The 22258-nt window shown below is 33.5% G+C and overlaps 1 protein-coding gene across 2 annotated transcripts in view; it reads right to left on the reverse strand.

The window, feature by feature from the left end:
- Window positions 1-22258, reverse strand: part of Sox102F (transcription factor Sox102F) — a 259623-nt gene that overhangs the window by 4601 nt on the left and 232764 nt on the right. For both annotated transcript variants that reach the window (XM_089711612.1, XM_089711613.1), the window contains exons 4-5: window positions 7216-7374; window positions 3509-3713 (exon numbers count right to left, since the gene is read on the reverse strand). In XM_089711612.1, the coding sequence (XP_089567738.1) occupies window positions 3509-3713; window positions 7216-7374 (364 nt within the window). The remainder of the gene's footprint in view (window positions 1-3508; window positions 3714-7215; window positions 7375-22258) is intronic.

Here is a 22258-nt window from a genome sequence, read left to right on the forward strand (position 1 = left end):
CTAAAATATGTAGGTCACTTCTCATCCGCTTAGCATTTCATTTGACGGATTCGTTACCAAGTGTCCTCACAATTAATAAGCTAGCATCCAAAGTAATGCATTCCCTGTATTAATTTGACACGCTGTTAGATAATTTATTACATCCTACGTGTCGCGAGTTCTGTATTTCAGTACTGTTGTGCGCGTAATTTCTGTTATTTGACAATCTTCGCGAACGGTCAATTACATTTGAGGTATCTGACAGATGTAGAACAATGTTTTACCCGCCTACACGTTTTGGTCGGTTATTCTTGAAATAGGTGATGACGTTCGATAATTAACGCGGTTTTAGAAATTGCGCTAAGTGGATGATTTTTTAAATGTTAAATACTAAAATAAACGTTTTTTGAGTTCATACTTTCAGTAATAGTGAGACGATGTCCTTAATTTTCTTGCAATTATTAATCAAAATAAATTTTCCAAATTATAAATATACTTAAAACACTTAAATTCTCAGAAATTCCTAACAAATACTTATGTTATCTTCAATTACAAAACGGGACTTTAAAAACGTTTTTATTACTATTCGTAAGACAAATAAGCCGTCGCTTTCTTTGTAAATTTAACTGATCGTAAATTTCAAGACATGAATATGTAATTTCAACTTACATTTTAGCATATTAATTTATGGCAGCAATTAATTTCTTGTAAATTATATTCCTTGGTTTTTATTTATATTACCTATTTATTCATAATTAACAACCGCAAATAGCAGTTCAAAGGAAAGTGTTATGTTTGTTTATGAAATCTGAAAAACTGAAGCAAATATTAAATTTAATAAACGATGTGATGTTTTCCTAAATAGTTTGTAAATATATTGTAGTAGATATGTGCTAAAATAAAATAAAGATGTGATTTTTATAGTTAAATACGTCATCAATATGACAGCTAATTTGGCGGTAAACTTGAAAATAAAATGGCGCTAATAATTTCTCCTGCAATCCACTTCCATTAACGACTGTACTAAGAGCGGAAACGTGCGTCTCAAACGCCATCTATTCTATATCTTTGAGATTATCTTATTTTAAAGGAAATCAAGCTATGGTGGACGAATCTAAACCAACTCGGTTTGGGAGCGCGCCAACTATGTAAAGTGTATTCTATTAATTTTATTCGCTTCATAATTTACATTAAAGTACGATTATTAATAAAAGAACGTATGACAAAAAATTGGCGGGCAAATAATGCTTTGTGGTTTTAAATGCATTATTTTAATGGAGTGTATACATTATAATATATGTATTATGTTTTTACTTTGAATGCAGTGGATATATTATTATGAAAGCACAAAGAAGACATTTGTTTCTAGCGTATTTTAAGTAGGTACCTACTACTTTATTACTACACATCAGTTAAAATTTTAAAATAAGTGATGTGGTTATAAGTAAATTCAATTGAAATTTATTCTTGTTTAATATTGTTTGATATAGCAAGTAGTTTAAAGCTTGTATGAATATTTTTTTACTAACTTGAGTTTAGCATTATTATATTCAACACAGCAATAAAATGTAAGGGAATACAACTTTTTTACACTATCTAGTAAATATACATTTGTGGAGGAAATGAGAAAAACGACACGCAATAAAAATTAATTGAAACTAAATACAAACAAATGAAGTCAACTGCACCTGTTAATTTATTTTACAATTATAAATTCGTTGAATGTTAACCGCGTGAGTAAATGGAGCAACGAAATTAAACTGTAGTGTTTAAGCATTATAATAAATCAAGTCAAAGCCTGAATGACCTGCAGATTATCGAGAGCTATTAATTTCTCGAATTACCGTACCCATCTCTGGCTTGCGAAACCTTTAGACAAGTTTACATAAGCGTTTTGTTGCTGCTTACACTGGGTAATATAGCCATTTCGAAACTTAACCATTATTATTGATTAGGTGGTCGTAATGTTGGTACACTAAAGAAGTATGTAGATCTAATTGAAAAGGAAAGTGATCATCAGTTTTAAATAAGAAACTCCGTCGTTTATAGGAGCCGTCGGAAATGTCATAAACATGTTTGAATGACTGAAGATATTTACATAATTTTAAATAGAGCATGTTAACACAGCATTAAGTGAACAACGTATGAACAACCAGGCACGGCAGGTGTAGTCGTGAACTGTATCTGCAACTTTTCATCGGATTAATATTTGGCAATTAGACGCGTACATTCACAAAATGTTTTGGCGGCGACACGCAACATTTCACAGTTTTCGCATATCTGGACGCCAGATAACTATTCCGTGCCGATTCCTTGTTTATTTTAGTTCAGAATTGCGTAACGTTCGGTCGATTTTGATATTAATATTGATTCGAGGAACAAGTTGACAATTTCGGGACGATTTCCCTGTAACGCTCGGATTTAACACGACTTTGGGGATTGTAATTAATTTGAATGTTTGTATGTTTAATGGTATGCGTTGATATGTTTGCGTTCGAGTGTAGCGAGTAATCGTTTTAATACCTTTTCATACTTATGGTAAGTTTATTTGTATAATCACCGCTGTCATTATCATTAATTGATGTTATTCTTCCTATCGTCATATTTGGAGTAAAATTTGGCTTACTTCTTTAATATTTTGATATTCTCATGCCTATTTGGGGTCTTCTTCATCTGATAAGAAACTAGAGCAGTATTTTTGGCACATTTGCGTATATGTGACGGCTTATCCACGTCATAACGAGTGAATCATTCGTGTCTACGATTTTTTGGAGTAATTGTGTCAAACACGTTTTTTACAAATCCTGTTGGCATGATTTAGAGATACTTTTAAATAGCCATTGCTTACATTTGTTTTTGTGAAGTGAAAGTTTATGAGAAATGGTAAATGTTTATAGCGATGAAATTTTATTTAATGGCGGTTTTAAAGAAAATGAAACACTTACGAATGTCTATTTAATAAGTGGTCTAATGTACATACGATTATTGATTTAAATAAAAAAAGGATGGCCACTATTCAACCTACTTTCGAAGAAATGTGATTTTATATATATTTAAAGCATGTTTATGCTTTAAATATATATAAAATCACATTGGGAATTGTTCCATATCATACTGGATAACTGCAGTAACCACATCACTTATTTACCTATCCATTTAAAACCTCCGTTGTTACGCCTCAAATGTTACCAATATAATTCTACTAGCTTTCCGACCGCAGAATAATTTTACTAGCTTTACATGTCTGATAACAGAATGAAAATCGCTGCAGTAGTTTGGACTTTGGAGTATGTCACCAGTTAGATAGACAGAAACTGCAGAAGACTTGGATTTAAAGTATGACATATAAGTAATCGTAGGTATAAGCCGTGTAATATGTAACCTATTGCAGGTGTACCTACCTTTTAATTGGCGTATCTTAGTATCTACTATCTATTCATTTCAAAGTTTGTATCGCTAGCTGTACCTAAGGTACCTTCTTATAAATAAAATAAATGGTACCTACGTAGGTATAATAGTCAATACTTACTATTACAAGCCGAGCTATAATCATCATCCTTCTTCATATACGGGGAGCCTTCATCCATCGGCGGGTATGGCACAAACCGGGGCATCATCATGGGACCTGGTGATGGGGACCGCTGCTTGCTGAGGTTCAGGGGCGCGTCAGGGTCCTGGGGGGGTGGTGACCGTGTGGCCATTTGTGCCAGCTGGCTTGGGGGCCAGGGGGCCACCTGGAAGCAAATTGCTTTATGAATATTGTGAAGTCTTGAACGATTTTGGTGTTAAAACTGTTTGAAATGTATGGAGTGAGTTGAGTGGTAATTTATCTACTAATATACCTATGGCACGATTAGTCTAGAAGAACTAAGGTAAACTAAAAACTAAAATATATAGATACAATTGAAAAACACTTCCAAATGAAGTCTGGTTTGAATAATACAATATGTTAGAGTTTGTGTAACTTAAAATATGAAAATTAATTATAATTTTGACTTTCATCTTAATACACGTAATTCGTAAATATATACATATTACATACTTAATGTTCAAGGAGCAGAAAAATGTAAGATTACCACTTGTTTTTAATACGATATTCAAAGATGGATATTTCTGTTTGTGTTTATTTTAAAATTCAAAAAATGATCTGTAGGAATAGAATACATATATTAGAAAGTTTTGTGAGTATAATAAATATATCTTATAGGTACTGTGTCAATTTTATATTAACCAAAATTGTAATTTTCCGCTGGAGACTAAGGTCTAAGTTTATTAATATTATAGTAGGTAATATAGCTATTCTTGACAGATTACAATTTTAAAATACCTGCAGCTTCAACCACGGCCTTAATAATTAATTAATACCAACAAATACAAGAAAGGAAACAAGCATAATTGATCAAAATAATGACTGCCTATTGACTATTATGATTAAACAACCAATTCAATAATATTATAAATAGATTGAGAAGTAATTGCAAAGGAAAATTATCAATACAGCCTCGATCGGTTCACTAAAGGGCGCTTTCAAATTATGCGTTTCGCTTCGGACGGCTGCGGTGCCGAAGCGGTGCGGACGTACGGCGCACGGACAATCCTATCACAGATCCTATTTTGTCATGTACAAAACGCTCGGCGCGGCAACCGTGCGGCGTCCGCGTCGCGAGCATTCGCGGTACCGAAACGAAACGCATAAGTTGAAAGCGCCCTAAGTGTAGCTACAATTATAAGTCTATTAAATCCACGGTGTAATAAACGAACTTTTCTATTTATTACTCCCTCCAATTAGAAATAAAAATTAACGAATGGATAAATGAGCTTCATTATACAATGTAACGTACAATAAAGTCAAATTAGCGTTGTAAAGTCAATCGGACTTCAGTCGACTCATTAACATGATCTTGAAAAGCAAATAGATTTCATAATTATTTGAGTCCTTGGGTTAAAATTAATTATGTTTGTACAGAATAGAATATAGTACGAAATTAGCACATTATTTTTGGCCTGTGTGAAAGGTGGGCGGGGTTGTGCGTAAATAGGATCGTCACGACTCAATTATTTATTTTTGGATATAAAAATATTTGTTTTAATAATATGATACTGAATTGTGTTAAAATATCGTATAAGAACTGTTTATATCTATTATCTATTGTTAAATTTGTATTTTATTATGCTAATAATATGTGTCTAATTAATAAGTTTAGTTTTCTTATAAATCTAGACGTGTGTAAATAGCCTAAACACAAGCAGTCTTTATACCTATGGCTTTTTCTATACTTAGATAACTCTAACAATTATAAAAATATACAGTTACCAAGAACATAGCTATCTGTCTATTTTAATTAAACTCTTGAATTTTAATAATTCCTCTTGATATATAGACTAGAAAACAAACGCTTCAGGTCTCCACATTCAAATAATTAATTATTATAATTTATATATCTTCCCGGGCACATTTAAGCTAGACCATTATACGCAAAATCACGTTTTTGACAGCAATAAATCCCCTTTCTAACACACCATTTTTGAAAGTGTGGCCAGTCAAGGCGATGTTATGTAAAACGATAAAATTAGATGAAGACGATTCGTCATCTACGAGCTCTTCACTAAGACTTTTTTTTATTTGATGTTTATACAAATTAATTGGCGCAATTTCCGCTTTGATGAAACCGTTGTCAAGGAAAGATGCGGCCTTTTGATTGTTGGATATTTTACTGTAGATAATTATGTTTGAAACAAGAATGTCGGTATGAAAGTTGATCAATTCTTTTGATGTTTATGACGTCTTTGACAAGATTTTTTTATGAAAAGCTCTGCGGGGACAATTGTTTTTTTTTTAAATTACATTATAGCGTCGTAGTAAATCGGCTTTTATAATTATGTTGAAGTGTTATGCAAGTACTGTGTGATTTAAGTTTTTGCCAATAACAATGAAATTATTAAAGTAGTAGGTAGGTAAGTACGAGCTCTTTTATATTTATCCAATAGGTACCTAATAGGTACATAAAACTCAATTTAACTTAATATTGTGTTAATTGATTATTAATTATTAAAATTATAATCTTGGTTAAATAAACTTCATTATCGATAAAACTTACTGGTTATCTATAAATAGCTTTAAAGCTCTGTAAGATTACGCAAAATTATATAATAAATTAATTCATAACAATATTCTGTTAAATACTCAATTCAAGTCTACGTATATGATATTTATAGTACATAATATAAATACGTAACAGGAAAAAAAGTATGTTATTTTTAGTTCACGAATTGACGACAAAGATATAAATAAACTGCTATAAAATAAATGCTATGAAATTGTATTCACAAATATTGATTTAATGTCCCAATATACTGGATACATTATCATTAATCTTATATCAATAATTTATTCAATTTAAAGCATTTAATGTAATAATTGCTCAATATAATTAAGATGGAGTGAAGCGTGTATGGACACCGGATGTTGAGAAACATCTATGGATGATTTAAATTAAAAGATAATTAATTTCTCGCTTGCTAAACATTGATTTATTTAACGCATCTCAATTTGGTACAAATACCTGTAAGATGTAATAACTAGTTATTGATATGTCGACATGAAATATAGGTAGGTACCTATAACGCTTTGCAGAAAAAATGTTTGATCTTAATTTAATTTAAGCGACCATGAGTTTTTAAAATACCTAAGTATAAAAGGTTGTTGGTTAGGTAAAAATGTGTAACTTCGTAAAGATAGCATTTATATTAGGAAATATAATAATGAAGTTTCTAGGAAATTGCGAACTGATAAATGTATAAATGTTAGAATAGCCATTTACATAGTTATGATGCAATATTATTTGTTTTTAATTAATTAAGAATTTTGAATTTGAATTTGCTCGAATTAATTATTGGCCGTTTCTTTAATTGTTTCGATCATAATATACACTTCTAGCATACGTCCGCGGCTACTTTCGTGTTGTCTTCAGCTTAACAAATCCTCTATCTTTCCTCTATTAAACGAAACCGTATCAAAACCTTTTCCGCAATTTTAAAGCTCTAAGCATCCTACGGACACGCGGACGTCGGAAAGACTTTGTTTAATACTATGTACCTACCAGATTGGCGTGAAAAGATACAGGTTCAAGTCCCGCCTCATATTCGATTTTTTTCTATTCTATATAAATTTATATACATAGATACATTTAGAAGACATAGACTAACATTACGGAAGGCTATTATAAAGATACTCACGTTAGAGGTTGGTGGTTGCGGACGCATCTGCTCCAACAGAGGCAGGAGACCCAGCGGAGGGCCAGGGTACAGGTGACCGCGGCGCACCATCTCCTGGCGCCTCAGGTGTTCCTGCTGCAGCCGCTGCAGCTCCAGTTCAGCTGATACGTTGCCGATGTTCTGGAACAATCGTTAGTTATTAATCTTTGCAAGAACGGGATATTTTATTTTAATCTTGCTGTGCTCCGCGGTTCTACCCGCAGTGCTCGGCTCCTGTTGTTCTTGGCGAGATGATAAATAACCTTCCTCGATAAATGGGCTACCTATCTAACACCGAAATAATTTTTCAAATCGGACCATTAAGTAGTTCCCGAGATTAGCCCGTTCAAACAAACAAACAAACTCTTTAGCTTTATAATATTAGTATAGACTATAGATAGGAAGGGGATGAAATGATAGCAGTAATTGATTCTTAGGAGTAATAAGTTGAAAGGTAATAGAGGTTGGACGTATGTAATTAGTTCCTACAAATGTTTATAATGTATCATAAAAATCCAAGTTAACATGTGCGTCGTATCAATTAAAGTTTTAATCAATTGTAAGAATTGAAATGATTCTTATAGGTTTTATAAATATCTCTTAAATTATTATTTAGCTCTTATTTGTTTTTATTCTATTTACTAAATGTTCTTATAACGGTAAAAGCTACAAATGAACTTTTCCTCCTTGAAAAATATGCTACTTTAGTTTAACCGCGTTCAAAAGTCGCAAAACATATCAAAGTTCTTATTCACGTATATTAATAGCTGGTAATTTATAACACAACAAAAAACACGTAGGCCATAATATAGCGATTACGTCCACTACCACTTTCTCGCACCTAAACGCGCCCATAAATAAGCGATAAACAAAAGAACATTTGTAAAGGTGCCGACGAAATTGCGATACTTTCGCCGGCCGTTTCGATCGCGGGATCTTTCCGCGCAAAATTTGTCCCTCACGATATATTGCACACTTAAACTCTCTCGTGACAAAGAATACGTTAAGCCACGCACAAATCAACCCGGAGGACGCTCACTCAATCTTAGCGTGCATAAAACGAGTTCCAAAAAAGAGGAAACCCCGATTAATTGCCTCGGGAATCGTGACGAATACCGCAATACACATTTTATCGGCTCTTCATTAAGACAGCATTGAATTGTTAATGGTTGTACACGGCGAGACATTATAAGGTGCTGATGGGAAAATACCTCGATGAGATGTATTTCCGGACGAGTGAAAATGTCTTATTTAATGCCATAAAGCATTCGCGGTTTACTTGCCCGTATTACATTTTACCGCGCCGTAATAAGAGTAAAAGCGCTAATGGGAGACAAACGCGAATGCATAAATAAACATGACATAATGACGCGAATAAAAAAGCATATTGAACGCTTGTAATAGGTGCCCCTTGTCGATACGCAGCCCCAAGCGTCACCGGTAGGTAATCGACCAAGTTTTTCCATCCGGCAGACAAATTGCCGTCATAACCGAACGGATTAAACTTTTTATTAAAAACAACAAACTGAGCATAATGTATGGCTGTAATCGGCAAGGGACAGATGTGCCCGAATAACGTACGCGATTTATCTAATGTAAAAAGACTTTTATTTAATAGCTTCGCGGAGATGTCCTACCGATTGGCGCTTATATTTTACTGACGACCGTCGTTACGATGCTGCGGTCGCGTTTGATAGCGATATCAACGTAAGAGGTCGACGTAAAAATGCGATTTTTGATGGAGATGACCAGCTGGAACGTAACAATTTATTATTGTTTTCTGGCCTGAGGACGGTCGTAAATGAGACATGAAAATATGTGCGGATACAAAGAAGATGAAACGATATCATTAAACGGTTATGTTGCCAATAGAAATGGCTGGGCGTGATCTGGCAATACGCAGCGTAGCGTACGCGCCGATGTCCGATCAATAAAGATGGCCGCTGATATAAATAACTAAGAAAACATACACCATCTGTCACTATGTCCTTGGCACTCTAACGGTGCGGATGAATTTCTTATAATAACGTTGCAACCGTAAGTCTCAGCGACAATTTACGGAGATATTTTAAGCTGAAGGATTAATCGAACGTTCCATAAATCGTCATTAAGCTATTGTCAAAGCAAATGCCGAATGTATTAGAGATGAAAGAGTAGATTAAGATAAAATAGATGAAATAAAAGTTTTAGGTACTAGTTAAAGAGAGTGGTAACTGACAAAGAGATCACAGTTGAAAACCGGACATACCGCGACATAATTTATACGCGCCGGCGCCCGATCGAAATAGTGTTATCATTTTTATACGAATCTAATCCTAACTACCATCATAATAAGATCGAGGTATACGAATACGCGGGAATCAGTGAAAATACACCAAAAGCTGTTTAATGAAACAGACGTCACATTGACGTAAGTGATGCAAGATCTTGGATGAAATCATAATATTTACTGTGATTCGTAGACCTGTCCTAGTTCCTAGATATATTCGGTGGACAATTTGGATTCCATGTTCATTGCTCACTAATTTTTGAATGATCTAACGTAAGCGCTGTTTAAAGCGATTCACAATGACTTCTCAATCTTTATAACTTTCAGCAACTATAGGAGGCATATTTATGCGTAGAAGATGAACATTATCTTCAAGTTTATTTTATACACGTGTACAGGTGACCAACATTACTGATTGTTAAGAATTAAACAGTAGTAAAAAATCTTTAAATTTCCATCTACATGGTTTACAATATCAAATGTACAGCACACACAGACGGTACAGCTCATAATTTATTCACAGCGAATTCGACATTACCCTCCTACTTGCTGGCATCAAGTGCCGGTATACAAAAGTGTTGATAATTTAAATAATGCATTATAAAAAGGGCTGGCAATTGGTTTGTCGGGTGGGGCAACACAAAGGCTTACAAGCTGTGCACGGAGCGATGACATATCAAAACGAATCGCTAATGCATTTATGAGAATAGAGCGTGTGTGGAGCTGCGGATTTTTAAAATAAAAACGAATTGAGATGGGGTCTAGTTGGTTTTTTATGTGTGTGCAATGATTTTGATATTTCCTTATCTTTGGCACAAAAGTTGATGTAAATAGATTTGCAATAAGTGGTCTTGCAATTTGTTTGAGGTGGTTTTTATTCACACGCATAAAAGTGCAGTGTATTTTCCATTTTCAGTGCAATCTAAAAATGAATTAAGTTTCTGTTCAATGAGATGATTTTTTTATATATACATATTATGTATATTCAATATTTAAATGTACTTTTATTGAGATCTACATAAAAATGTTGAAAATTTAATTTCTAAAAATTAAGCTCAAACACAGCTCCACTCCACTTTGTTATCAAATTCAAATGCGTTTTAATATCGAGAACAGATTGCACAATAACGTTGTGAATTAATTATTACATTGCAATAACATGACTTGTTCTTATCTGTCGGCCGATCGATCGCCCGATTACTGTAGCGTTGACGAGCTAGCGCAAACTGCTGAGTTTATTTTGATTTTGCTCGAGATAAACGATAATGTATTACGTTACAAAATCTTATGGATACATTTCAAAATATGTCACTTTGATTAAGTGTCGCTTTGATTCCGTTAACGTGATAATTCGCGAATTAATATATTTGTGTAAGCGCTAATTCATTTGAATTATTGGACAGTTAACGTCTTTATAATTTTCGGTACACATTTGGTTAACTTTTTCTCATACGATAGGCACCTAGACATATACATTTTTAAACAAATTGAAAGTTCTTTAGTTAAATTTTAGGTAGGAAATGTACACAAATCGCACCTGTTGGAAGCATCAGTATCTAGTAACATAAATTAATTGAAATATTCTTTACCTCCGAAACTATGAAACAAAATTAAAATAAAAAAAAGTTATTACATTTCAATTCAAAACCAATCCGCCGACACGGCGCGCAAACATTTTGACAACTACCAATTAAACTGTCAGACCAATCGAGCGACTTGTCGGGCGACGAGTCGGCGGTCTGCTCGACTTTATCTGCCTTCAGATCCTTATTGTAAGGGGTGAGTCGCGATTTTTAATGGTGTACCGATGTTATCAGCTCGTCGGTGCGGTGATGATGCATTTTGCGGTATTATAATGGACTCCCCAGGATTGCAATGCCGTTGATAACTTTGTAGTTGTATCTACTTTGTTTCCTTGCTTGGAACAGATGGTTAAGTTTGAAATTTTCGCGCGGCTGTTTTGAGAAGATTAAAAAATGGGATTGTTGTTTGTTTATTTTATTAAAATAGAAATGACCTTCATAATGTCAATTTCTATGATTCTTAGCTAACGTCCAAAACAAATAGAAAATGTACCAAATGTACCCATTAATCAAGACGAAATTAACACTCAACATCAAAACAACTTGCACATTGTTTGAATCTTGTATACACTCACCGATCTTGACAAAAATACAATTAACTTCAAATTCCTGAAATATCAAAGAAACGAAATAACCACAGATAAAACAGAAACAGAGCAAATATTTTGATGTATTATTTATTCATTACAAATAACACGTGTCTGACCGTCGTTCAAAAAATCACCAATTCCCTAATTTGAGGGCACCACAAGCGCAGTCAGGGGCCAATTCAAAGCTATTCAATGAAATCCCCTCAGAAGTTTTGTCTTTTTGAGTGCTTAGGCTCGATTGTTTGCACTTTCAATTAACGAGGGTTCGCTGCTAATCAGGTTGTTTTTTGTATAAATTCATTTATTTAGCTGGCTATTTACATAATCATTTCTATGTAAAGGACTTTCATCAATCTTTCAGTGACATAAACTGTTTATAAGGCTTTATTCATTTTCAATATATAACAACGTTAATAATTGGACAGTATATAAGTGAAAACTAAAAATACAAAATGTCAGAAACATTTAAAATCACAATCAAAACAAATTGTAATTTATCTGTTTATTTAAACGCGGATGTGTACACAGTTTTATAATTACAGCCTGTCCACTAAAGTATTACACCCAAGCATTATAATTACCTGTATTTTATTCCACATACGCTTTTATCGTCTTATTTTCCCTTGTCCGTCCATTTCCCGGGAGATTAGGGCGTCCATTAGCGACAAAGGACAGGTGTTGCGTCAGTGTGCGCTAAGCTTTATTAATCTTTTCTCTTGTGCGGCAAAGATTCGCACTTTTGTGGCCTCTATTGATGTATTACTCTGCGCTCGAATGAGCTTTGTTGAGGGAATATGTGAATTCGTAAGTTGAATATATAATCCGTGATAAAAATATAAATTATTGCTTATTGTATTTATCTTTTATTTTTGTTTCGAACACAAATCATCGGTAAGTTATAAATTAATAATTTACAGAATATAATATTATGTCATGGAAATTTTTTTGCCAGACTTGGAACAAAATGTATGTCCTGGTTTCATTAACACAAAAGGATATAGTTTTAGAAGGATTGCATCTTAACTAAATAATTATTAAACTAATCATTCTTTATTTTCTTACATAAATAATATTATTTGGATTACAAATTCAACTATACGAAAATAATATGCATTGTTCACCACATTACAGCCTAACTTTATTATTTACATTATATACTCACAGAACGTTATGTAATCACAACAATACGCTATATATATCATATCTACTTCAGTCCCCATTGAAGCCGGGTTAATTATCAGTGTATTTATAATTAAAAAGCAAATAATTCATGCAATTGCCGACGGTTTGTTCCAAATGATGTAAATTACGGGATTCAATGTTGAAAATAATGACTCTTCAAACTCCCACAATGTGTCATCTTAGAGAGTACGAAATGTTAGTGTAGATTTTAAGACTATGAGTGTTTAATATTTTTTGTACGTAGTACTAGTACTTGTAGTTGACTTTTGTATAATATTGTAAGTTAATATATGTATACTATGTGTTTTGAGTAACTTTTATTGAAAGTAAAATTAAAGCGATAGAACGAAAATCTAAATGTAAGAATAAAATTAACGCTTGAATATAAAAAATCGGGCCGAGATTTAATGGTAAATATAAAAATTGCTACTTGTATAGAATTTTTCGTAATCAGTTAAAAATTAAAATATATATTTCGATAAATGTTGGTAATTTATTTACCACGTTTATATGTTACAGTTAAAAGCTGTTGCAACTTTGTAAAGATTAAACGAGTGCTAATGATATAAACAAGAAAAAAAATATAAGTACCTACATGAAAGTATAAAATAATCGCATTACTGTTTCATTTCTGCTCTCAGGATATTTAAGAAACACTTTCTACAAAAAATCAAAATCAAACCAACAATATCTCGAAATCTCTTTCATTCGAATATAATAAAAATAAATAAGCGCCGTATCCTCACAAAACCATCGCCATTATTTCCGCCGTCTAACGGAAAACAAAAATAAAAATAATAAAACACAAGTAGGTAGTAGGAATAAAAGAAAACTCAAGTGGGAAGAGCATTCCGGGAGCAAGATAGGGTGGGGGGCCCCCTGGGAGAGCATCCCTCATACTTTTTGGACCTTTTGTTTATCGTCTCGATACTCGGTTGTGAGCCTTTTGTGGGCTCGTTTTGAATACCACGAATTTCAGTATTATGTAACTGTTGGAAGATTTCGGCGTATTTTGCGTCTTTGAACATTTGCTGAAAGCTCCTGTATCGGTGTAAATCGATTGATAATATACAATTGCGTATTTTACTACCTTATTTCGAAGATTATAATTAGAAGATGCTATTTTTGAGAGACAGTGTTTGTAATCATATTATATATAGGTACTATCATTTTAAATATACTTTCATTCTCTCGTCGATACAGGATCAATTAGGTACATTATCGCATCCAAAGGTACGCAGAAAAGTCTATAGACAAAAACGTTTAAAACATATGATAATTATGCCTGCAAAATATAATGTTACATGTACCATCACGCCACACGAGATGCGCTCTCAAGTGCATCGTTACGGGCTTTACCGTCTTGTTACGGTATCATTCCTTTGCCCGGATATTCCTTTTGCCCGGCCATTCTCCGCTTGTTACCCGGCCCGGTTAGCTCGAGTCTTCTCCAATTATATCCGGCTCAAACCGGTTGGAAGCGGTTACTTTTAATTTTTTAGCCTGCATCCCTTGGAGTGGAAGTGAGATGCGATTGCAGACTTGAGATGTTGAATTTGAGAAATTACATCTTTAATTTTGTGTAAATTTTTCTTGTTGATGTTGTAAGTTGTGACCCTTGGTTGAGATCTGAGCGCGTATTCTGCCAAGGTTAACGTTGTTAAAAACCCTCTTTATTTCGGCGAAACATAATTAATTCGTAAGCTTGTTTTGTTTATATACAGTGAAAATTCCATTATACAACATTTTACGTGCAAAAGCAAATTTCAATGAACACTATCAAATGAAAATAGATAAAATAAACTGCACATTCACTGTTCACGCCACAAAAGAAGCGTGTTATAAACAAAATCGCATAGAATCCAACCAAAATTAAAAAAATATGTATTCAAAATAAAACCGCAAACTACGTATTGCAATACGCTTTCAGTAGCTGGATTCCAATATGAATTTCAATATAATAGTTACACTAAAATATGATAAAATCAACAAAGATGATGAACTGAGCGGCGCAAAATGCAATCAGCGTCAATCACCAACACTATTAAATATTGTTTTAATAAACAATCTGCAGCGCCCTCTATATGCGATCGAGGATTGATGCCCGTCAATGTGGTGACGCACCGAGGCCTGCCGATCTGTCTGCGACTTGTTTAAAAGCCTACAGATATATTACCTCCATTAATAACAAAACTAAGCGTATAAAACGAACACTCACAAAACTAGATCTCGCAGACGTCGAAAATAACGACATATCGTCTATATTTAACAGAAAACCCAATTGTTCCGTTGAAAATATAATTCTTTCCACACCTTTCAATCGTGCGCGCGTCTATTTAAGAAGATATTAACCTCTTGCCAACCACAATGCTATCGAAAGTAAATATTTATATGAATACAATCCGACTGAGGCGAACATAGAATCTAAGAATAAAAGTACATCGGGGCACTTGCCTTTTAAATAAACACAAGCTTTGTAATCTACTGACGGGTATTACAATAAATGTTCAGATCGAAACACTTAATAAAATAACAAACATCTCTGTTCAGTGTTATGTGGCGGATCTAAATACTTCTCTATAAACATTAAACACGCCTTTTGTCTATTCTACGTTTATAGAACTGTAATGTCCGAGATTTTTGTATAGATTTTGAAGAAATCAGAGAAATTACACCTTTATAATTAAACCGTAGTAATACCTTTCACATTAGTAAATTTTCTTCGAAGATCTGTGGATTGTTTGACTCCTGTTAATTTTAATTGTTATAAAACCAACAAAATAAGACATCGTATCGGCGCTCACAAACTTTATTAAGTGTTACATCCGACTTACAATGTTTAATGCAAATTACATTACCAACGCGACACCAAATTTAAACTCAATAAAGTGCAAGATTTGTCGGCCATCTTTAAAAAGAAAACTCGATATCGGTTGGCGGGTGTCAGTTAAAATTCCCCCTTTTCTTCCGTCCGCAACAATTTTAATAACAACATCTTAGCTTTCTTTATTCGTTCTTTTGAATCTCTTTTAAGCTGAGTAAGTTTATTACTAGTCAGATCAGGAATACCAATCTCACATCCTGAGTGAGCGTCTTTGATGTAACCGGCGAGGATTGTTTAGCGATAGAGGATTGTATTGTTGTGAGAATAAAGTTCAATTTTAAAAGACAAGCGGGAAATGATGCACCCTTTTATTTGGGATATTTGTACCAATTTGCATTAAGATGTTCTTAAATATGATTGTCGCTGAATTTCCGATGAAGAATTAAATAAATGTTGGAATTAAAAAAGCAATTTTAGCACTTCTGTTTAGTGCAAAATATGGAAACATAAATAAGTTATTTTTAAATATGTGCGGACAAAAATTAATATTATAAGTTATGCGTATGTATTGCCACCTTACCAATGTCCTATGTAATAAATAAGTAATAACCCACCGTATAACTTCACACCGATTAGCTTGTATCTAAATGTACTTCTTGCTGATTTATTTAAATTTATGAGCATTGTGTAAGTAATATACCTACTAGGCACATAACTTATGGTAAGGTAAGAGGAAAAAGTTAAGTAAACATATTTAAATTTTAACTTTTTTCTAGTTTCATCGTTTGTATGATTCAGGATGAAAAATAATAAAAATACAGGATTAAAACCGTGTTCTTATTCCGTGATTGCGAGCGCATCTGAGAAAATTATATTTTTATTTCGAAAATCAATTCGCTCTTAATTGTAGTGTGAAATCGGAATATCCTTTATTTCATTGATTAAACAAGTCCGATACAATTTCGAAAAATACGTCGTTATTTTCGATTCGGAAACATCAAAAGGAATGTCAATACAGAATGATCTCTTTTCATAATAATGTTCATAATGGCTCTCTCGAAAAAAAACCTTCCAAATTAATTTCCCCCGATTCATTCCTTCACAAAGAGGCTATCTCTTTGATAGACTTTCGTATACAATAATTTATGCAAGTGGTCAGCGAATCAATGGGGGACTTTAATCTTTGAGTAATATTCTTTATACAATACGTTGAAAGGAGGGTCTCGATGCTGTTAATGTTATTCGCAAATTAAGACAGAAATTATCTGTCTAATTTCTTACTACCTACTCGGGTACCGATATCTTTATCTTTATTAAACGTGAAATATACGACCCATTAAAACCATCTACAAGAAGACCAAAATGTGTCTGTATTATCAATACATAATATCGATTAATAAACCTCACATCGAATCGATAAACGTTTACAAAACCTCATCTTAAAACATTAACGTTACTCTCCATTGAAGCGTCAAATGAATTTATTTGCTCCGTGCAAACACGCAAAAAACAACCGTCGCGATTGCTTGGCGTAAAACAAATAAACAGTTGCCTAATTTGCAAAAGTTACTTATCGGTACAATCAACATCGGAATACGTATTCAAAACGCCTTTGATTCTCGAAACGATTATGTACCGAAGGCTAATAATGTAACCAATTTATGTAGATCCCTCGGAAGGTGGTAGGGCTGGAGGCGCGGCGCAAACATCAAACTCGACTTGAATAACGTCTTTAAATTCGAAACAAGCGACGTAATGTAAACAGACAATCAGTTGATTTTAAGACGCTATTGGAAATCGTGGGGTGCGGTACAAACGATTTCTGAACGCAATTACCTACCTTGCATATTGGTGATATTTAATCAACTATGTTATGTTGATAATATGATTTTCCTAATTTCGAGCGTAAGTTTATCGTGTGACATAATTTAAAAGTTTGTTTGTTTATTGTAATTTTAAGCTGTTATATTACGGCAGGTGTTAATTACAAAATAATTTAAGATTAACCTTTTGATAAGAGAAACGCGCTAGTTATTGCTTTTTTTATTTGTATACATTATAGATAATATTATTTGTTTGTAAACTTAAAAAAAAATAGTTTGGAATTGATTTATTTTCCTTTGAATTTGATATTTTAGTTTTATAGTATTCAAATGCTTTATAAATACATATTAAAAAAAGGCGCGAATCAAATTCGTGGCGAGAGACTCGGGTTCGAATTCCGCCTTGTGATACGATTTTTTATTCTTTAAAAAATTATATTCTTTCCCTTTTCATGGTTTTCCCATTTATTAGGTAGTATACCAAAATATTTACCCTTAAATTATGTCGTACGTTTTCCATTACCACGGGTTGGCAAATAAAAGAATCGGTTGTAAACAACGGGCTCCCGGGTCTTTGAATGCGAACGTTATCTGTTTTTGTTAATTTTCAACCATGTTTGCCGTTTTAGCTAACCCAGAGTTTTATAAAGCGACATGTACACTCAATGTAACAACAGAATATAGGCATTTTGTACCGATTTTACCTTATTTAATACTAGCTAGTAGCTGTGCCGCGCGGTTTCACCCGCATTACTCCGCTCCTGTTGGTCTTGATGATATAATATAGCCTATATTACTCGTGGATAATGTAGCTTTCGAATGGTGAAAGAATTTTTAAAATCGGTCCAGTAGTTTATGAGCCTATTCATTACAACCAAACAAACAAACAAAGTTTTCCTCTTTATAATATTAGTGTAGATAAAAATACTAATAAGTAAAGGGTGTAATCTGCATGTTAGACTAAAGTTATAATTTTTTTCTCGATCCGTGAATTTTCATTATTTACAAATTTGCCGGTATAATAATTATGTTGTACTAAGAGTCTTCCTATAATAGGAAGACTCTTAGTAAGTAGACTTTTTTATTTTTCCCAAATTAAAAGCCATTTGTAGGTACCGTTTTTCGTAGATTAGCTAATAAATTCATTTAGGTCTTCATGCCTATGACTAAGGCAAGTGATAATTTCGTAAGTTTTGACACCAATTAAACGGTTATTCTAATGTTAGTTTATACACTCTATGCATGTAAAATGTTTCATATAGTTATGAAATACGGACAATTTATATGTGATTTAGTGAACTATAAAGTTTCAAGTTATAATTACGCAGCTACGTGGTACACGTTAATTACGCAATATGACCAATTTACGTGCTTTGTAATTTAGTTGTTGTGAGTGTGAAGTTTCCTGCTCATAAAATAAACATATATTTATATATTATATAGGTACTATATAGCTATAAAAGTATTTTATATTATAAAAGTGTGTGAATCCACTAAACACTTTAAATAAAGAAATGCTTGAGATACTTAGTAGGCCAGTGGAAATCAACATTAAATTCGCAAAGCACGATTTAGATTTGAATTTTTGGTATGTTGTTTGGATCAGTTAGGGTGATGTAAATCCCAATTTGCAACTTCGAAAAAGTTGTGCTCGCTGCGCACCACGTGATAAACTGCGAAAATTTTGGACTTTTTTCACTTTTTGCTCTAAAAGTCATAAACTATGCGTTTCCGACAAGTATGATTCAGTACATAAATTAAGGTTATTAAATTTGCAACAATTTAAGCCTAACCGCAGCTCTCTAAACCTTATAACGACTAAACTGTGGCCATTCGAAGATGGTTCATTTTTCCCGAAATATTGAAATTTTTAGTTTTGCTCCCGTTTGAAGCAAAATATTGGCAAAAACCGCTCGTTCTATGAGAAGTTCGTATAATAAAGTTGTAGTGCATTTAATTTTCTTTCATAAGAGCATAGAACAAAGTCTGTGAGACAAATATTTCACACACAATATCTGAAAAACAAAAAGAAGGTAGAAATAGATTTTTGAAGAATTGAAACTGAGAGCATATAAAATCATAAAAAGAATAATACTTTTTCATTTGCAGGATAGGTAATTAACAAAATTACAAAATTTGGGAAAGTAGGAAAAAAGATTATACGCAAATAATAAACTGCGAAAATTTTGGACTTTTTTCACTTTTTGCTCTAAAAGTCATAAACTATGCGTTTCCGACAAGTATCATTCAGTACATAAATTAAGGTTATTAAATTTGCAACAATTTAAGTCTAATTAAAGCTCTCTAAACCTTATAACGACTAAACTGTGGCCATTCGAAGATGGTTCATTTTTCCGGAAATATTGAAATTTTTAGTTTTGCTCCCGTTTGAACCAAAATATTGGCAAAAACCGCTCGTTCTATGAGAAAGTCGTATAATAAAGTTGTAGTGCATTTAATTTTCTTTCATTAGAGCATAGAACAAAGTCTGTGAGACAAATAGTTCACTCACAATATCTGAAAAACAAAAAGAAGGTAGAAATAGATTTTTAAAGAATTGAAACTGAGGGCATATAAAATCATAAAAAGGATAATACTTTTTCATTTGCAGTATAGGTAATTAACAAAATTACAAAGCTAATTAAATTTGCAACAATTTAAGCCAAACCGCAGCTCTCTAAACCTTATAACAACTAAGCTGTGGCCTTTCAAAGATAGTCAGTTTTTCCCGAAAATTTCAAATTTTTAGTTTTGCTCCCGTTTGAACCAAAATATTGGCAAAAACCGCTCGTTCTATGAGAAAGTCGTATATTAAAGTTGTAGTGCATTTAATTTTCTTTCATTAGAGCATAGAACAAAGTCTGTGAGACAAATAGTTCACTCACAATATCTGAAAAACAAAAAGAAGGTAGAAATAGATTTTTAAAGAATTGAAACTGAGGGCATATAAAATCATAAAAAGGATAATACTTTTTCATTTGCAGGATAGGTAATTAACAAAATTAAATTTTCTACAACTTTATTTTATGACCTTCTCATAAAACGAGCGGTTTTGCCAATATTTTGGTTCAAACGGGAGCAAAACTAAAAATTTGAAAATTTCGGGAAAAACTGACTATCTTTGAAAGGCCACAGCTTAGTTGTTATAAGGTTTAGAGAGCTGCGGTTAGGCTTAAATTGTTGCAAATTTAATTATCTTTGTAATTTTGTTAATTACCTATCCTGCAAATGAAAAAGTATTATCCTTTTTATGATTTTATATGCCCTCAGTTTCAATTCTTTAAAAATCTATTTCTACCTTCTTTTTGTTTTTCAGATATTGTGAGTGAACTATTTGTCTCACAGACTTTGTTCTATGCTCTAATGAAAGAAAATTAAATGCACTACAACTTTATTATACGACTTTCTCATAGAACGAGCGGTTTTTGCCAATATTTTGGTTCAAACGGGAGCAAAACTAAAAATTTCAATATTTCCGGAAAAATGAACCATCTTCGAATGGCCACAGTTTAGTCGTTATAAGGTTTAGAGAGCTGCGGTTAGGCTTAAATTGTTGCAAATTTAATTACCTTAATTTATGTACTGAATCATACTTGTCGGAAACGCATAGTTTATGACTTTTAGAGCAAAAAGTGAAAAAAGTCCAAAATTTTCGCAGTTTATCACGTGGTGCGCAGCGAGCACAACTTTTTCGAAGTTGCAAATTGGGATTTACATCACCCTAACTGATCCAAACAACATACCAAAAATTCAAATCTACATCGTGCTTTGTGAATTTAGGGTTTTTTAGTGTCGATTTCTACTGGCCTATAGGTACTATTCAGTTAAAAATTTAGGTAAGTAGGTAAGTAACTATAGGTACATAATTTTATAATCTTTGACGTATAAATAGTAAAATAACAATTATTTCGACAGTTTATAAGGAAATGTTCCTATACATACCTGGTAACGCCAATATAATTAAAATAGTAAATGTAGAAATTAAACGTTTATTGTTTGTGGTGTGTTCCTTCATCCTTCCCTACATACGAGCACAACCAATCATCGCGTGGTCACTAACCACGTGACACGTCCAATAAGACGTGAACGCGACGTTCGTGTCGCTGGAGTCAGTCGGGTTCGCTCCGTGCCTTCGCGAGGTTCGGGACTCGGCCACCGCCGGAGAGCTTCCACGAGGCTCTCTAGATCATCAGGCATTGTGCCCTTGTAACACCACCGGGGTATCCCGTGCCCCGGCCCTTGGTCGCGCTCACCGCCGCGTGTGTGTTTGTGTGGAGTGTGGGACTGGACGCCGTTCTTGCCCGCCGCGAGCTGGAGGACCCTGACCGCGTGGCGGCGCGTGTGTTCTGGACGCTACTCCCTCCGACGAGGTACGTGCCGTGTGTATCCTGTCTATCCCTCTTTGCTAACACCACGTAGATCTGAATACAGTCCACTTTCATATCGAGAATACATTTACGTATATTTTTATATTGGCGCGACCATTGAGTGGTACCTTCGACCCGGATAGTAACCATTGAGTGGTCACTTCGAGCCGGATAATACCTGATGATTCCACCGCCCTTATTAGGATACTCATTGTGTAGGACCTAATAAGCGATTAGTAGTATCTTCAATGCGAAATACTATTTAATATACCGCTGACCGCATAGAATAGAACGACAATGCGTCTTCTACTATTCATATAAAATATATTTTAAACCCGCCCTTATTAGGATACTCATTGTAGGCCCTAATAAGCGATTTAATAGTAC

This window comes from Colias philodice, chromosome 26 (assembly GCF_061535455.1).
Source record: "Colias philodice isolate Cphi_HAF_F1 chromosome 26, ilColPhil1 Martin Lab GWU primary, whole genome shotgun sequence".
Lineage (NCBI taxonomy): Eukaryota > Metazoa > Arthropoda > Insecta > Lepidoptera > Pieridae > Colias > Colias philodice.